Consider the following 18471-nt stretch of genomic DNA (forward strand, 5'->3'; position numbering starts at 1 on the left):
GGAAGACATCCCTCGAATAGCGAGCAAGATGGTTATGTGTTCCCCGAACTCTGCTTGCTATCGGATGACTCTAGTGTACATAACCGTCCAACGGCGACACCGCATCGATCGCGAATATTTCTCCGCGGCGTATCAAACGTCTGCAAGTTACTCTATGCGGCCGAAACACAACGTTGTCGTTTTCTTAAATACCCGCTGTCGCAGCCTATCAGCATAATAGAAGGTAGCAAGTAGGAAGCAGCACCAACCGATAGACACCTTCGGACCATCTACTAGTTATGCATATATATTCTGGATTCACACACGGCATACTGGCTCCTTCGCATGGTCATCTAATTGGGTTTGCGGAGGGGATAAAAATAGCATTCCAGTTGCAAACTTGCGATGGACCGGTGGCGGTACGGAATGATCGTGAGTTCTTAGAGGCATGCAGGCACTTGAGATGATGACGCTTCTCCGACGAGTCCTTGGTTGTGCGAGAGGGGGATTCCAGGATTGTGCGTAACACGATTATTGGCACGCCTTGGCCTACCTAGTAAGTAGATTTGCGCAGTTTTGAGCCCAGGCTTTGGCATAATGCGCCTACTAAGCACTCGGGCGGCGAAGCACTACTATATTATCCAGATATGTCAGTGTGAGTATTGCCTTACAGCTACCTACATAGTACTGTACATGTATCTCCCACCTGGCACCCCCGGCCAGTAGATTAGGCCATCGCCATTCAAGCATAGGGTACGGTATGCAGAGGGTCTTCTTCACACGTTACAACGTTCCGGCTCATCCATCATCAATGCGTCCAAGCATCTGGGTCGGCCGTCCAACCAACGCATTGGTATGTCCGTCATGCATGCACATGTAGCGTGGTACAGGCTTTGGTGGCAGGTGCAGATACGAAGGATCTACCACTAGTCAGGCAACAGGATTTTCGTCAGGGATGGAAATGAAGTTTACTTGGATGTCGACGTGCATCGGCCGCAAAACGTTCAGCAGCTGGAAAGAACATGCGGACGGAGATCCGGTAGGTAGTCTATCTATAGACACCGTGAATTCGGAGTCTAATAAGGCTTTCTACGCCGCACCGAGTCTCCATTGCGGGACTCGCCGAATACATAAATCATCTTGTAACTGGAGAATCAAAAGCTACTGTCCGCGTTAAGATGCTACATAAAGGTGATTGCATCATGCCGACACCTGTAGCTACGGACGAAGTCGGCGAACAATGTACATACGGCCCTGGGTGCGATTCGGGAGCTCCGCTAATGTCTCGAACAGCGACCCTCGGCGAAAGTAACCATGAAGGTTCCTGGAGACGGGCGACCCTCGAAACACCATTTCACATCTTCACGATCGCCCTCTGTTTCTTCTTCGTCGCCGTGATCGAAGTATTGCTGCAGCTGTCGAAGCGAAACGGAGCACTGCTCTTCCCCGACCCCAAAACCGACGAACTTCCCACATATGCGGTGTTTTGTTTCGAGTACCTACCTATAATCATTGCCGTTATGCACAATGTCCTTTGGATGACGGTGGACCACGATATCAAAAGAATCGAGCCTTTTTTCCAGCTGTCAAAGCCTGGCGGCGCGGAAGCCAAAGACTCCCTCTTGCTGCACTACCCCTACCAATTCGCCCCATTCGTGCCGCTCACGGCGTTCCGAAAACGAAATTGGACGGTTTTCTGCTCCAGCACGGTGGCGCTTCTGACCGCCTACGCGGCAACTCCGCTGATGAGTGCCATCCTGACGAAGGAAACGATCGAGCGGTCGATAGACTTCGATGTCATGAGCAATGCCATACTACCAGTGAGCCAGCAAGCGCAAAGCGTGAGCGCGTTGTTCTCATATCTGGTGTATGGTTACAAACTGTTGGGGGATCCGATGCCAGCTTTCTCCACCGAAAACTTCGGGGTCTTGCCTTTTGCTCCAGCCATCGATCTACCGGTGAGTGTTTCGTGGAGAGTATGGGAGCGGGAAGAAGTTGCTAAACCCTTGATATCACAGATATCGCGCGGAGAATGGGTGGTGAATACGACACTTTACGAGGCTGACCTGGATTGCGTGGAGGCTGTTGAAAAGCGAACCGGAGGTAGGGGTAGTCAGCTGACTCTCAGCAATGGCCGCGACTGCGAGTTCACATTTCTGGACTACGACAACCTCGATCAGGACGATCTCTTGGATATCCGGAACGAGAGATTTTTCACCGAATTTCCGTACATGGCGGTACTCATGAATTACGACACTATGAACCAAGCAATTCGCGAGAGATCACTCGGACCGACGCCGTTCACCTTGACAAGCAAGCAGGCTAACTGCTCGAATCCTCACCAAATCTTTGCATTGTGGAATCGCTCGGATGGCATGACCGTCGACGGGCTCGATTGTGGAGCGGAGGCTGACGGGTCTAGTTGCACCCACGAAGGAGCCGACCGGGGAACTACTCCGGAGAACTTTGCCGCTGTGTTCTGTGAGCCAAAGTATTTCGAGCAATCCGTGCAAGTAACGGTGGATGCGGTGACCGGGCGAGTGAACGAAGCACTGAGACTAGGATCGAAACGGCCGTTCGACGCAGGAGTTGATAGCGCTTTCTTTGAGAGTTTTGCGACATACGGGAAGCTTGCTGCTTCGACGCCGGCATTGAACGTTGCTCGAGACTATGCCCCCAATGACAGAAATGTATTTGGCGCACCCGATGTCCGTGACAGGATGGCGAAATTTCCACAGTTCCAGATGGCCGGCACCTTCGACTCGTCTAAGTATGGACGCAACACCGGAATAGAAGCCTCCATCAACACGGGGCTTCTCTACTCACGGTCGATGATGGGGATAGCCATTATCGACCAGCAAAGCCTGGATGATCTGTTGGACCCGAGGATATTGGCGCGAAAGCTGCAGGAGATGTACAGATTGTACTTCTCCTACGCAGTGACATCGGAGCTTTCGGCGCCGAATAAAACAATGCTCACGGCCCAATGGAAGTTCAAGACACAAGCCTACACCACCGATCCCTTGTGGGCGGGGCTCCTACAGGCGACATTCTCCGCAATGGCAGTGCTGGACATAATCCTCACCTGTCTTCTTTACAAGAGAAGGCTTAACCTTAACAGTGATCCCGGCTCGCTGGCAGCGCTTCTGTCCTCCATAACCAGCTCGCAAGCCTTGCTCTCGGACTTCCGTGGATCAGAATTTCTCCTGTTCAAGAAAACTGCTACGAAACTGGAGTCGGATGGAAGTCGCTACCACCTCCTCGCCACCAAGGAAGGCGGTCACCGCATCGATAAGAACGCGTCGGTGGATGGAGTCGAAACGAAGCTACAGCCGGTCATCCCAGCTCTGTACGATGAATCAGTCGCTATCAAGTCGGCGAGGCCCTGGGAGCTTTCACTCATCACCGGAGTGAGCATTATCGGGTGTTTATTATCGCTAGTTGGTCTGTTTATTGCCCTTTTTGAGTCCGGGCAGAGATACAATGGTATGTCCTATAATTATCCCGAGAACCATCATGTGCATACCAAACCTTAATGCCGATCTTCTTTGACAGGCTTGCCTCGGCTCAGCGACAAAGTATTCCTGCGCAACATGGTGTTTTCGTATGCTCCAACAATAGTTTCGACACTCATAGAAAACTTCCTCCTGGCGATAACCCGCTTCGTATGCTTGATCATGCCATATCATGAGATGCAGATGGGACCCACCCGCAGCAACCTGTCTCTCGCAATTCATTACGAGAATCGACCGCCGCACTTTCTTCTGATCAACACCCTCAAGAAAGGACATTACCTCCTATCCAGTCTCATCGCAGCTGCTATCCTCGCCAATATCCTCGCAGTCTCTTTGGGTGGCATGTTCTCGCCCACCACCAGAGAGTTCGTTCAGTCATCTGTTGCATACTCGGAAATATACCACCCGCAGATCAACCCAAACCGCATCACGACTCTCCCGAAGATGGACACCATATTCTATGCCGCAATGCGTAACGCCTCGGACGAAGATCCAAAGGTTCCTTGGACGATGGCAGACTACTATTTCCTCCCATTCCAGCCGAACAATGCATCTTCCGAATCATCACGAATCACGCTATCCCGAACGGCTGAGACCTGGGCATTCAAGGCCAAAATTAGCTGCACAGCGCCGGAAAACTCGCAGCTCAACTTCACCGACCACGAAATGGATTCGGCTAATGATGTGTACCTGAGCCCTATAAAGGACACCTTCTTGCGCCCTGGTGGCAACTGCAGTGCTGCTCAACTTGCAAAGCATAGTCACGAGTCGATCGCCGCAGAGTCCATTCGCCTTTCACCCGATCCACTTCTTGGTTACGTGATCACTAACATAGTCGATGCAGACGCCGGTGAAGTCCTGGGGAATTATACCAGGAGGGTTATTGCGGCGGGCGAGGTGTACCACGAAAAAGCGGTTCCTTTTCGGCACTGCGCTGGCACATTCGGTGCCGCTTGGGTTCGGTATGGGGTCAAAGAGGCTGTTTCGCCGGACCTCGATGTAACAGCTTTCGGGACCTTGGCACCGGAGGAAGCTGTATACCTCATCTGTCAAGCGGGGCTTACCGTCGCTAGACATTCCGTCACCGTAAACGACCAAGGATTCGTCCTGTCCCACAACCAGACCGACCAAGATGTCGCCGAACTCGACCGTTTCATCGATGAAAGTGCGGTTCCTTACAATCACAGCACAGTTGACTACCTCGGCATGGCCTTCCAACAGTTCATTCTCCCCACGGAACCCGCTTCCCCCCGCCTCGACCCGCGACCGCACAATTGGATCTCCTTTTTGATACAGCAGCGGTCGCCGGGCCTAAGTCTGGTAGCCAATGTCACAGCAACAGCGGATGTTTTCGAGAAAGTCTACGCAAGGCTATTTCCCATCTTCTTGAACACATACTCCGACTCGCTTTTCACGGCTGCGGATGACGCCTCACTCACCACCAGCGGCAGCGCTGCCGTCAAGGAAGACAGAATGATGATCTCCACTGCGATGATGATTCTCGGCGTTACAATCCTCGCCGTCTTCGTGCTGGTTATCGCAGTCACATACCTCGTCCGACCAGGTGCCTCGATGATTCACATACCGACAACCATCGCGGCCACAATAGCGCTTGTGTATGCGAGCAATGTCGGCGAGGATACCGCCTCAACGCACAGCGGGGACAAGGAGGGGAGTTTGACCGAGCATCCGAAACTCAGAGACGCTCAGATGTATGGATACGGCTGGTTTGTGGGCCGGGATGGTGAACATCACCTGGGCGTGGATAGGGAGCCGGTATACAGGACTGGTGCTCGGACGCTGAAGCGACGATGGCTGTAATTGAAGTGATAACCGTAGATGTTTGGCTGCCGTTTTGTGTTCTCGTTAATGTCCTGGTCACTTCAATACTGGCCTTAATCACCGTGTATATTATATCTTTTTCTAGCCAGTCGAACTTAGCGGCGAGCTCACCAACCGGCGGCCGTCGCGAGAAATAGTGACAGATTACGTGGAGAATATTACGCTCAGTCCCGTCCGGTCTGGGTAAGTGAAGTGCCGCGTACTAGCCAGGTCCGTCGCGTCGCGAGTATTTCCCATCCCTGAGGATATCATTGGTATGCAGATATCGGAATCTGGTTCTCAGAGCTTGCATTTAGTAGATACTGTATTACATATGCGCGCTCAACCCATCGTTGCTGCCCTGTGAACGCGCGCGCCGTCTTGGTTGAGTTAATAGAACGCGCTTCAAGGCCTGCTCCATCACGCTCTAGAGCTATTTTAGGTTAAAGCAAGCCATGGGTCGGCAGTTTTTTCACTCCGAGTGAACGCGTCGCTGGCCATATGCTTATCACATCCGTGCGTATAGTGAAAACCAAAGTTTTTTTTGGTAGATAAAGGTACATTGAGGATATTGCGTTTGTGCAGAACTCCTCCCCGCCACTCCGATTACGTCGCCACCGGCCATCCAGTGCTAAAGCTGAGCACGCTCCATCCGAAAGTCTTTTGACCATCAGCGTATCCGACATTCGTGTTGACTTTACTCGATTGTCAGCAATCATCACTTCCTCTCACATTCGATCGAATCCAGCTTGGCCCAGGAGGGGGGGGGGGGGGGGGGGTGCAAACCGTAGTGGTAGTAAAGAACAGAGCCGAGGCTAGGATCGGTGTAGACACCCTGTCCACCGGGGCCGTAGAGCCATCCTTGACTTTGCAGGACGGTGGTTCCTCCTCCACTGGTGCATGAGCGTCCACTGGCGTCAACGTATGGTCCACCGACAGCGGTCGAACGGCAGACGTTGATGCGGTACTCTTCACCCTGAGCCGGACGGCTCGAGTCGTATCCACAGCACACTCCGGCGCTGAAGAAAAGGTAGTAGTAGCTACCCTGCGCGTAGACGAAGCCTCCCTCGACGGCATGGCTGCCGGTGCTGTTGTAGGCAACCTGGTAGGAGGTGGAGCCGGATCGCACCGAGGTGGGAGGGGTCGCCATAGCGACCTGGTAGAGATCGCCCCAGAAACTGCCAAAGGTCATGTAGTAACCATTCGAGGTGCTGACGAGGTTGCCGTCGATGGCATTGTAGGCACTGCCGGCCTGGGAGGCGATTCCAGTCGCACCGAGATCTTCCCAGCTGCCGTAGTCCATGGTGGTTGAACGAGCAACACCGATAGCGGAAACTTGGCTGCCGAACTACGCAGAGGGAAGCGGATTGTGTCAATAGCAGTCGATGGATCTAATGGGCGGGGGAACACGTACAGTGCTGACGGAGTAGTACAGATAATAGTAGCCACTGATGGGGCCGGTGACATCGGGAGCCCACAGATCTACCATCGGCGGTCCAGTCAATGAGCCGTTCTCTGTGAGCAATAATCAAGCATTGGAACATACCGGATGAGCCCGAGATTCCGATCTTAGAACCGGCCGGGATAGCGGCACCCTTCAGTGTCCAAGGTCCCTGAAGGGAGGACGAGGTGGCAATGTTGATCTTGCCGCCGGTGCTGAAGCGGAAATAAGTACCATCACTGGTACGGCGTATGATGGCGGGGTCATGGGAATATCCCTGGCAGGTGCCGGTACAGGTACCAGGAGTCACAGCGGCGACGAGGCTGCTGATAGAAAGGATTGTCGTGAGGACGAAGGAGAACAACTTCATCGTGGCGATGGTTACTGGTTGTATGTATTAGTGACGGTGGGGAGAGGTAGTGACGGAACATTTAGTGGATATGACTACGGTCTTTATATACTGAGGCAATACAGGCATTCAAGCGGACATCGGGTTTTTTTTGAGCGAGTGTAAATCGGCTTTTTTTCGTTACTTCCTTGATGGTCCGTTGTAGACGGGTTCCTGGAAGCTATCGCCGGAAACTGGTGAGTCGGTACTTGCATAACGACAATTCGCCGCCGGTTGAGATTATCCGCGAGCGAAGGTCTACAATACCCGGTCTTTACATTGGAACATCCTCTCGCTGATCCTCATGAGGGCTTAGAACATACACATACTGACGTGATCCTCTTCCTCCTCAGCTGGTATTCCTCCATAACCTTGGCGGGAAGTGCCGGACAGCGGGGAGTGGATATTATTCCCAACTTCTTTGCAGCGAGAGCAGCGCTGAACTTAGCCAGGAAAATTCCGAAGAGAACCCCGCAATGCAGAAATATGTTTTCCGCTGCTCACCAGCAATAAGTCAAGCAATCTGAGGATGGGCGCCCGGCTTCTAGCAATAATGGCGAACGACAGGGAGCATCACTACTTGCCCCCTGAGCTCAGAGTACTATCAGCTTGGGTAGGTGGGTAGCTGATTCGGAATCTGTTGCTGGAAGCTGGTCCCCGGATATGGTTGTGGCAACGGTAACGGGAATCTTATGAGTATTGGCAAATAGTGAGTATACACTTCGGTCTCCAATTTATCACCACCCATCCGCTGGTAAAAGATTTCTTTCATCCCAACTGCGGTAACATCATGCCCACCGTGGTGATAGTAGTCTACCTACTGTGGTGAGGACCCGGGTATATGATGTACTCTAGACCCATGGATATCGGCCACCTCATTGGTGTACATACGAGTAGACACCAAATATCTACAGTGGTGTAGACATCTACTCAATTATCCGGCCTACATAGCCTACTATTAACCGGGAATTCCTTCGGGCTAAGATGGTGCGCGGGGTGCATATGCACCCCAGACGTATACCGGTACCAACACCGACGTACCCCGACAATTACCGCCAACGTTAACATTGAGTCGCGTTGTTTGGAGGGCTTTCCCCGGCTGTGCGACTGACGACCATGTGTCGCTTGGATATAACCAGCGTACGGGTGTCAGTCGATCCGGATACGTGTGGACCGCGAGAGGAGGCCGTGAAGATCTTATGTACGTATGCCGTATATACCGGGGTCCGGTATTGCATGAGCATCCTTCTTTTCTCGTCCAGATTGTTACATAGCGGGAGCGACAACATCGGGATTCGGGCTACGTACATACCGTAGTATGTAGTAATCTTCGGTCAATGGAAGGGGCAGATTACCGCAGTAGTAATCTTCGGTTCATCCTAGATGGCACCCGCCGCGCATTACCTATTACACGTACATCCAGATGTACCTATGTATGTAGAATGAATTCCCCGCGCCATGCGTAATGCAGGTACTCTACTGCAATGTGGAGTAGAGTACTGGCATGTATGACATGCTACTGACACTCCGCCAGCCACATGGACACCTCCTCCTTGCAGTAGCTCCGAGAATCCTTTTATTTCTCCGTAGGCCCGAGCATACTACATACTGTTAGCATCACACCGTCACCGGCGCCACTATAACCGAGACGGTTCAATGCAGCGGATGCACGGAAACCTGTCCGCCTCCAAGCGAATTCGAAAAGCTGTGGCCGATGGCCGGTGGCCGGTGGCCAGTGGCCTGTGGGTGACTGATCCGTTGGATGTGTAGTGTGTAGGCACGTGGAGTAACCAAGTATGTGCCGGCTTGGATAAATGCCTCGGATGAATAGCGCGCGAGCTGCACTGCGCTCCGCGGATGCGCCCTGGTTTTCTCGCCGTTCCCTAGAATCAAACAAAATCGCGGGGGATGAACGGTCGGCGGAAAATGGGAACTTGAAGTGCTGTGTACGGTACCTACCTTAGGGCATTTGTCGTCGTATGTATAATGATCTCGGCCGGCTGGTGGGCTAGAGGCAGAGAATATGATGTCGGCATTCCCCAGGATCAATATCTAAGGTACTAGGACGTGGATTCAAGCTGCCGGTATTAGGCTATGGCTAGGGCGATGCTAACTACTCCAGAAGCCATTTGATGGGGCATTTTTGGTTTTAAAAGCGGTTTCCTCGGGGCATTGGACACGACGGGATGCCCGGAGTGACAATGCCACGCAGTTGCATGCGGAAGCCGGCTCCTAAATAGTCTTTCGGCAATCGCAGTTGAATGGCGGCGGGGGGGGGGGATTTAATCAATACCTACTGACCCACTGAGTGTCGGGTATTATTCAGTGGCTAGAGTCACTAGTGGAAGCTGGGGTAAATTTCCTAAGGCCGACCCGAAGTTACGGTGGATGCACTTAGACATGATAATATGGCTACGATAAAAAAAACAAATCCCAGAGGCGCCCAAGGGTATCCACCGGATATTTGGAGACCCCCGAATCGAAATCCTGGAGTTAGACATAAATGAAGCTTTAGGCGTCCCCTCTTTCCGTGCACAAACACGGCAGGTGGGATTAGGTAACAGATGACCGATCGTGTCCCAGCAGTTAAGTCTCTCTCCTAACGGATGATTCGGGTTTTCTTCGTTTTTGCGTATTTACGTACGATGTATAGGCCATAGCAAACCGCGTTCGCCTGTTCCACCCCTATTACCCTGGTGTTGCACGAGTTTTGACGTCGCCCTGCGTTAGTTGGCCCGGTTGTGCGTAAATTTGCGGACAATCAGACCATATGTACGTAGTTATTCCCGTTAATCGAGTGAGGGGAAAGAGAGGGAGATGTTCAGTTTATTTTCGCATGCAGCCTATCTAGACTATGGCGAACCGTCGCACTCCTTTTCTACCCACTCTGGCCGGCCGGGGGTTGAGACCCTGCTACCAGCCAGCACGATGGGACGCCGCTGACGAGTGAGGGGAAATACATTCACCTCGCGGACCCAATCTTCGCAGCGGTGTACTCCGGAAGCACAATTTCACCGTTCGATCGTTCCGGGTGGGCGTTGGAACCGCCGACGATTGTAAGTTTCACGAACGGGCAAAAGACTAGGCGGACGGGCCACATTGTGCTCGATAGAGCGGGTTGTGTGTTGATTTATTTGCCAGATATCTGTCGGGTCGTATCGTGAGAGGGATTCTCCTCGGTGCTCTCCATCTTCCGGTCCGGACGGCCAAAATACCGGACAGTTGCAAAGTTTATCCGTCAGGTCCGAGCGGATCGGTCTCCGTCCGACGGTGGAGGACGACCGTCCAGGTCACGTGAATATGATTCGGCTGATTGATGATTTCTTAGCACCGGTATCTTACGCACCACCGCGTGAGTTCATCCCGCACCGCTCCACAAGCTGTGAAAATTAGCAGTATTCTGACTCGGACGCCTAAGGTGCGGCGCCTGGCCCCTGTCACAGCGCTCAAGGCACTAGATCTCACTTGGCCACCCAAGTTCCACGCCCCAAATCAGGTTTTTACTCAAGGCTCGGACAGTCGGGAGGCACGCCGCCCATCCTCATTCGAGGCTCAGACAGAACGGACCGGGCGATGGAGAATACTGATTCTCCTAACTGGGGGATGCATGATAGCTTGATGTGGTACTCGCCCGCATTGAACTACATGTACAGGGCTTAAATGTTCGGTTGATAAAAGTGATAACGACGTGCATCTCTTCTAATTTGATAACGACTGTAGGCATTCTAATCGTTTGTCTCGTCAGTCCAAAGGCACAAACACCGACGCACTAGCAAGAAATGGGACCCCCGGCCCCAATTTTCGAGTCAGAAACGTTCTTGGTGAAGGGGCACACTGACGCGGCCACATTTTTCGCCTGATAGCATAGCACGACGCCATTTGCGTCTAGCGACGATAGCGAGGCACCCTCTCCGTCCAGGTCCCGCAGCACGACGCCATCCTTATCAACAGGCGGCGTATTCGTCACTGCATGGGCGGCACGATATCCACAACTTTGCCGGCAGTATGTCCTACGAGGAGGACGTGAAAGCCCCTGCCCGGGAAGTAAGATATCTCTGATGAAGCTGGCGCTCTATTCACGGTGTTGTCACTTCTGTACATAGTCTGGACTGCATGGACGGGCCAGTCAGGTGTCAATCCGTGGAGAACTTGCTGAGCGGCGACCTCCAGTACCACCAAAACAGCGATTTGGGAATCCCCAACCCAGGAGCCCCCTCAAATAGCGGTCCCACAGGGGACTTTATATAACAAGAACAATCTCTGTCAGCGTGGAGATAGAAGACGTCGTGATCCGGTAGCTAAACGATGAGAATTCACTGAGCGGCGCCCTCCAGTACCACCAAAATAGCGATTTCAGCCACCACCAGCCCAATCGCACCATCAAATGGCGGTCCCACAGAGAACTTTGTATGAAAACAAGCATTCTGCTGTGCATAGGAATGGATGGAGTTGCGGTGCCCTGTCATTCCGTTCAAAACTCGTGGCTACAATTGGTGTATACCACAAACCAGCGAGTGATAAATGAAGACGCCGCACAACGGTGACAGTTGATGATGCCAGGTGTACTACGTGATATTTTGTGATGAGGAAAACAAAATGTAGATGAAAGAAACCGTGTTACACTGAATAGACATTAAGTATACTGTGACACCCCGATAGGTATCGGAGGTCACGACGGTCGCAAGAGACGTGATTAGATAGTTCGGGTGATTAGAATAGAGTTGCGAGCCGAAAGGATAGTTAGAAGCGATCAAGGACAAGATAGGAAGGAGGGAGCAAACGGATTCCAGAGTCTAGACAGTGATCGGAGATGCGGGAGATCGGGATAACAGTACAGAGGACTTTGAGATCTCCGATCATAGGGCCCCGCAGTAGGAACTCCGATCCAGGAAAAAACTGTTATGACGAGAGAATCGAACATCGACCGATGGGGGCAGACAACTTCGAGCGAAGAACTCTGCCGGCGCATGAGGGAGATAATTGCTCGGAAACTCCGATCTATCTTGGGCGCGTGGTGTTTACCACCTGCCTAGTCGAGAAGACTATCCGAAGAGAGCTGACGACGACTCAAGGCTAGGCCGCGGAACTCCGATGCAAAGGAAGCAACGGAGCTACGTTAGGCCGCACTCTAGAGGAATCACGTGCTGAGGATCGGGACGGCTATAAGTCGAACCGAGCGGGCAACCGAACAAAACTACAATCATCGCACCGAACAAACCATCGAACAAACACCCTTAAGATTATTCCGTTGTGAATTATCGAAATCCCTGACTTTTATTCTATCCTCGATTTTACTATAGACTCCGACGACACAAACCCGTCCCAGTCTCACACTATAATCTTAAGGTTACAGTCACCGATTTCTATCGAAAATGTCCTCCTCAAACCTCGACATGCTCCGCCTCGAACTTCCTCAGACCCTGAGCAATGCTCTCGTTAGCATCCCGCAAGCATCCGAAACCGTCGAAGTACGAAACCCGGCAGCTTGGCTCAGGCTGATGAACCATCAATACCAAACGGCACAAAGAGACCTGCGCCAGCTTTACCAAGCATGCGATCAGAAGTTCAACGAAGAGGACTCCCGAATGCAGGAAATCAGAAGGAACTACGAACAACTCTGCGATGGGGTCAAGTATGTGTACAACCTCTACGCTCACAATGCCGAAATGAATACAGAATGGCTTCGAACCGAGCTGTCAACGGTAGCGAACGCGACGCACGCCCTGAGCAGCGACGTATGGGCAGTCATTCGAGAACGTAACCAGAAAGACGAAGACAACCGCGAGTTGCAAAGCGTCGCAAACGCTCGGCTACAAGACGCCATCGTGTTCCTCGAAACGGCGCAAGTCGAACAACGCAGGGAGCAAGCGGTGTACAACCGCAACGTGGAAATTTGGGCAGGGAAACAGGAAGAGAAGGCAGAATACCTCTACAAGGAGCAACAGCGAATCAAGGAAAAAATCGCTCGAGCAGAGAAAAAATTGAAGGCTGTAGAGGTAAGGACAGGGAAGGCGAAGGAAAAGGCCCCGGAGTGGGTAAACACTACCCCAAGAGGAGGATCGCGGGCAGAAAGGTCAGCAACAAGGGAAACTCCGGCAGGTGCAGGAATGTCCCCTCCTCCTCCACCCCCAAGACGTCCGGTGACTAACCTTGGAGGTGATCCCTCGGATGAGGAACCATCGGATGATGACGATTCCATCCCCTTGCCGCGTCGTTCGCCGCCCCGTCACCGACACGCTCCGCTACCAAGAGAAGACGACGAAGACGAAGAGAGTCGCTTCGCTCGGATCATCGCTGCTGCCGTCTCCGCATCGAACCCGAGGGCCATCAAGCTTAAAATGAAAGAGCCCAAGCCGTTCGATGGCAAGCAAAGAACAGCCTTCCGTCCATGGTGGGACTCAGTTGAAGAATATCTTGAGTTCCACCCAGAGACAAACGAGCAGCAGAAGATAGCGTGGGTGGGATCCCGACTGGAAGGGACAGCGGCAGAATGGCATCAGGCCCGTCGAAAAAGCCTGAGGCAGCTACACTTGGAAGATACCTGGCAGGCGTACCAAGAGGCACTCAAGGAGGCGTACCGCGACACGCAGGAAGGAGCGAACGCATTAAGAAGGATGTGGGCCCTCGAATACAAAGGAGACATTCAGGCTTACATGACCTCCTTCCGATCGCTCAACATGATCGCTCGCGCCACCGGCGAACCGCTACAAGACATAGTCAACCAGGCCATGACAACCGACATCGTTGATATGTGCTTCAACCAGCACACCGAACCCTACGAAGACGATGAAGACTTCCTGGAAACGGTGCTCAGGGCTGGCAACCATGTGGAACGACGGGACGCGCTGAAAAAGGCAAGGGCAATGAGGAAAGGGGGATCGGGTAGCCAGGGTTCCGGCGGCGACCGGAAGGGACCTGGCAACGGCCGGCAGGGCCAAGGAAAGGGAAGAGACCCCGGGGGCCGCAAGGAAAGCGGGGAGTCCCCGGAGGGCCGAAAGGCCAAGGAAGCAACAGGAGTCAGGAAGGGAAGGACAAGGGAAGGGGACATCTACGCAGGAGCAAAGGAGGCTCTGGTAGGGGTTCCCCAGAAGGAGATCGATGCCCACAAAGCATCCAAGTGCGACTGTTGGCGTTGCGGACGAGACGGCCACCGAACCTTCCAATGCTACGCCAGAAAAACAGTCGCGGGTACCGAACTCCCCGAGAGTCCAAAGGTGTCATCCGTGACAAAGAGAAAGCGGGACACCCAGGATGTCGAACCCACTCGACCGAGGTCCAAGCAACACAAGGCTGCGGCGGTTGTGGTGGAGGATGAAGCAATGACGGAGGCCCCTCCATTCTGGGAAAGGAATGAGAGTGAGCCGGAGGATTTTTGAGCGGCCCCAGCACTCCGCAGACTGGACGGCCAAGTGTATATGTTTGCGGAACGAAGAGACCACGGCCTCAGGATATCGACAGCGAATCCAGAGATAAGCGAAGACGAACGGACCAACCTATTTCTACGAGTCCAACCGCGCCGAGCGCCTCAGGGTGTGAGCCCCCAAAACCTGTCAGCGGACCACGACCAATCATAGAGATGATGCTCCTCTGGTCTGAGCACAAGCGACGACGGATCCGAGTACTCCTTGACACAGGATGTGCCATTCCGATCATCAAACGAAGCCTTGCACGAGAACTTGGGTTGCCCCTCATTCAACGACCCAAGCCGGTGGAAATCAAGGACTTCCACGGAACCAAAGTGGAAGGAGCCGGGGAATATTATACAATGCCGATGCTCCTTCAACACCGGAGCCACTACACCAACGAAACCTTCGAAGTGGCTCCCTTGGACGACTGCGATGCCTACCTCCCGTATTGGTGGATGGCTAAGCATGAACCGACAGGGTTGTGGAAGAATGAAGCACAGAAAATTCGCTTCACCAGCACCCGATGCAAGGAACAATGCACCTTGCAACAAGCAACCAGCTTTCCGATGGAACTTGACACGTCTGTCATTCACAATTCGGAGGCTCGCATTATTGGATACGTCTCAGCTGGGCCGGAATCAGATCCACCCATGAATCTGCTTCCGGAGAAATTCAGACGATATGCCAACATCATGAGCAAGGAAGCAGCCGATAAGCTTCCCGACCACAAGTCCTACGACCACGCAATCGATCTCAAGGAAGGAGAGACTCCTCCATGGGGTCCTATCTATGCCCTGTCAGAGAAAGAACTTGAGGCCCTCAGGGAGTGGCTCAAGGAGATGCTCCAGACAGGCAAGATTCGAAGATCCAAATCACCAGCCTGGGCGCCGATATTATTTGTACCAAAGGCGCACGGCAGGGGTCTCCGATTGTGTGTCGACTATCGCGGTATCAACAAGATTACCGTAGCCAATCGCTACCCACTCCCGATCATGGCAGAGTTGCAAGACCGAGTCAGGGGTGCGAAAGTCTTCACCAAGATTGATCTGAAGAATGGCTATCACCTTATCCGCATCAAAGAAGGTGACGAGTGGAAGACGGCTTTCCGCTGTCGATACGGACTGTTTGAGTTTTTGGTCATGCCGTTTGGGCTGACCAACGCTCCAGCGACGTTTCAGGACATGATTAACCACATATTCCGGGATATGTTGGACCTGGGACTGGTCGCGTACATCGATGACCTCCTCATCTATGCGAAGACGCACGAGGAGCATGACAAGATAGTCATCGAGGTACTAAAGAGGTTGGAAGAAAATAAGTTGGCAATCTCACCAGAGAAGTGTGTCTGGTCGACAGGGAGAGTCGAGTTCCTAGGATACGTGATATCCCAAGATGGAATTGAGATGGCTAAGGACAAGGTGGAATCTGTGCTCTCGTGGGAGGCGCCGCGGTCCCTGAAGGAAGTACAAGCCTTTCTTGGGTTCGCCAATTTTTACAGGCGCTTCATCAAGGATTTCTCAAAAATCACGAGACCCTTGACCGAGAGCACAAAAGAAAAAGGGAAGGATTGGAGATGGACAGCGGAGATGGAACTGGCCTTCGAGGAGCTGAAGTCTAGGTTCACCACGGCACCGATTCTCGGGCACTTCAACCCAGAATTACCTGTCGTGGTGGAATCCGACGCTTCGGACTTCGCGTTGGGCGCGGTCCTGTCTCAAAGGACAGAGGATGGGAAGTTACACCCAGTTGCGTTCCACTCAAGAAAGTTTACCCCAGCCGAAATCAACTTTGAGATTCACGATAAGGAACTACTCGCGATAGTAGACTCTTTCAAACGCTGGCGGCAATACCTTGAGGGAGCAAAACACCAGATCCAGGTGTACAGCGACCACCAGAACCTTGAGTACTTCACAACCACGAAAGTACTCAATCGACGGCAGGCGAGATGGGCACAAGAACTCGCTGGCATCGACTTCAAAATCTACTACCGGCCCGGCAGCCAGAACGGCAAGCCTGACGCATTATCCAGGCGCCCGGAGTACCGCCCTGAAAAAGGGGGGGGTGAAGATCAGCCGATTACGACGATCCTGCATAAATCACACTTTGCAGGCGACGATTCGAGAGTTTCATCAATCAGCACCGGAGGCGAGAGCACCGTGTTTCTGGTTTCGTCAACTCGGCTACATTCAATCCCCGTGCCAAAGTGGAATGAAGAATTTCTGGGTTGGGTCAGGAAGGCAGGAAAGGAAGATGCTGGGTATCAGGAGGCTCTGAGCAGCATCAAGGACACGAACGAGGACGCGGCTCAGAAGGACACTGAGTCGGAGGGCCGAAAGGCCTGGGAACTGGCCGCCGAGAGTAGGGACTCCGGCAGGATGGGCCGAAAGGCCAGGATTTTGAGGATGGAAGAGGGGTGCCTGTATAGGAAAGAAAGGCTATGGGTACCAGACGATAAGGAACTCGTCAGACACATCCTCGAGTCGGAACACGATACGAAAGTCGCGGGGCATATGGGCCAGGACAAGACTATCGAACTTATCCGACGCAATTTCTGGTGGCCAAAGATGGACGAGCAGATTATAGACTTCGTCCGGAGTTGCGCGCAGTGTCAGAAGGACAAAGCAACAAGGCACCAGCCGTATGGACTACTCAATCCCCTCGAGTTACCATACACCCCATGGCAATCAATAGCCATGGACTTCATTACCGACCTACCGGAATCCAACGGATGCGACCAGCTATGGGTGGTCGTCGACCGCTTCACCAAGATGGCGCATTTCATCCCCCTACCTAAGGATGGAAAGATAGCCGAGGATCTCGCGAAGATTTTTGCCCGCGAGATATGGCGCTTTCACGGATTACCAGCAGACATAGTGTCGGACCGAGACTCACGGTTTACCTCGGGTACATGGAAAGAATTCATCCGGCTGCTAGGCATTAAGCCCCGGATGTCAACAGCGTTCCACCCACAGACGGATGGACAAACTGAACGCCTCAACCAGACGATTGAAGCATACCTCCGCTCCTTCGTCAACTACGAACAGAACGATTGGGTGAATCTCCTACCGATGGCTGAGTTTGCCTACAACAACTCGGTTACATCGGCAACCGGAATGTCGCCCTTCTATGCGAATTTCGGATACCACCCGTCGGCGACAAACCCTGCTGCGGCAAATTCTCTCAACCCCGCCAGCAAGGTCTACGCTCACTGGATGCATACAGTCCACGAGGAAAACATCAAGACCCTCGAACGAACGCGCGAACGAATGCGCAAGTATGCAGATCAACATCGTCAGGAGGCACCGGCTTATCAAGTAGGAGACTTGGTAATGCTCAATGGGCGGAACATTCAAACCCGCCGACCCTCGCGGAAGTTGGACCACAAGAACCATGGTCCCTTCCAAATCGAGAAGATCGTATCGCCGCTCGCTGTCAAGCTCACTCTGCCAAGGAAGTGGAAGATTCATAATGTCTTTCACGTCTCGCTCGTTGAACCGTTCCGAGCCGGCACCCGAGCACCACCGGATCCCTCTCAAATCTTACGAGAGGCCGATGATGTGGAAGGCAACGAAGAATACGACGTCGATGAGGTTATGGGCAGCTCGAAGAAAGGTCGACGAGTGCTCTACCTCGTCAAATGGCTCAACTACCCCGAACGACGGGACTGGACGAACGAGCCATTCGACAACTTCTCAGTAGGCGGTCGGGAAAAGCTACGCGAGTTTCATCGCAAAAATCCCGATGCGCCGAGGGACTACCGGCTCACAGATGAGTAAGAGTTTTTTCCCATGTGGTTTTTCTCGAACTCGGGCAGGTAGTAGGATGAAGGGGTTGGAGGACTTCATCCACAGTTATCAAGTTAGGATAAAGGCGAGGACTTGGGTGCTTCGGGCCGAAGCCTCGTGGGAGGGGAGATGGTTT

At 52.9% G+C, this 18471-nt stretch overlaps 2 protein-coding genes across 2 annotated transcripts; one reads left to right on the forward strand and one right to left on the reverse strand.

Annotated features, from left to right (window-relative positions):
• The first annotated feature begins 1071 nt into the window (after positions 1-1071).
• BZA05DRAFT_468136 (uncharacterized protein) lies at positions 1072-5371 on the forward strand. The gene is made up of 4 exons (XM_051487837.1): positions 1072-1221; positions 1273-1937; positions 1998-3465; positions 3535-5371. The coding sequence occupies exons 1-4, from the start codon at positions 1158-1160 to the stop codon at positions 5313-5315; spliced, it is 3978 nt and encodes a 1325-aa protein (XP_051340979.1). The 5' UTR covers positions 1072-1157; the 3' UTR covers positions 5316-5371.
• A 559-nt stretch (positions 5372-5930) lies between these two features.
• BZA05DRAFT_351724 (putative arabinan endo-1,5-alpha-L-arabinosidase A) lies at positions 5931-7157 on the reverse strand (the record flags this gene model as incomplete). Its single annotated transcript, XM_051481298.1, has 4 exons — positions 6862-7157; positions 6730-6797; positions 6102-6663; positions 5931-6010 (listed from the first exon to the last, which is right to left on the reverse strand). Coding segments are annotated over exons 1-4 (975 nt in total), but the record flags the coding sequence as incomplete, so codon positions are not given.
• Between the last annotated feature and the right edge of the window lie 11314 nt (positions 7158-18471).

The sequence above is a fragment of the Tricharina praecox genome (assembly GCF_024521635.1).
Source record: "Tricharina praecox strain CBS 144465 chromosome Unknown BZA05scaffold_8, whole genome shotgun sequence".
NCBI classification, from domain to species: Eukaryota; Fungi; Ascomycota; class Pezizomycetes; order Pezizales; family Pyronemataceae; genus Tricharina; species Tricharina praecox.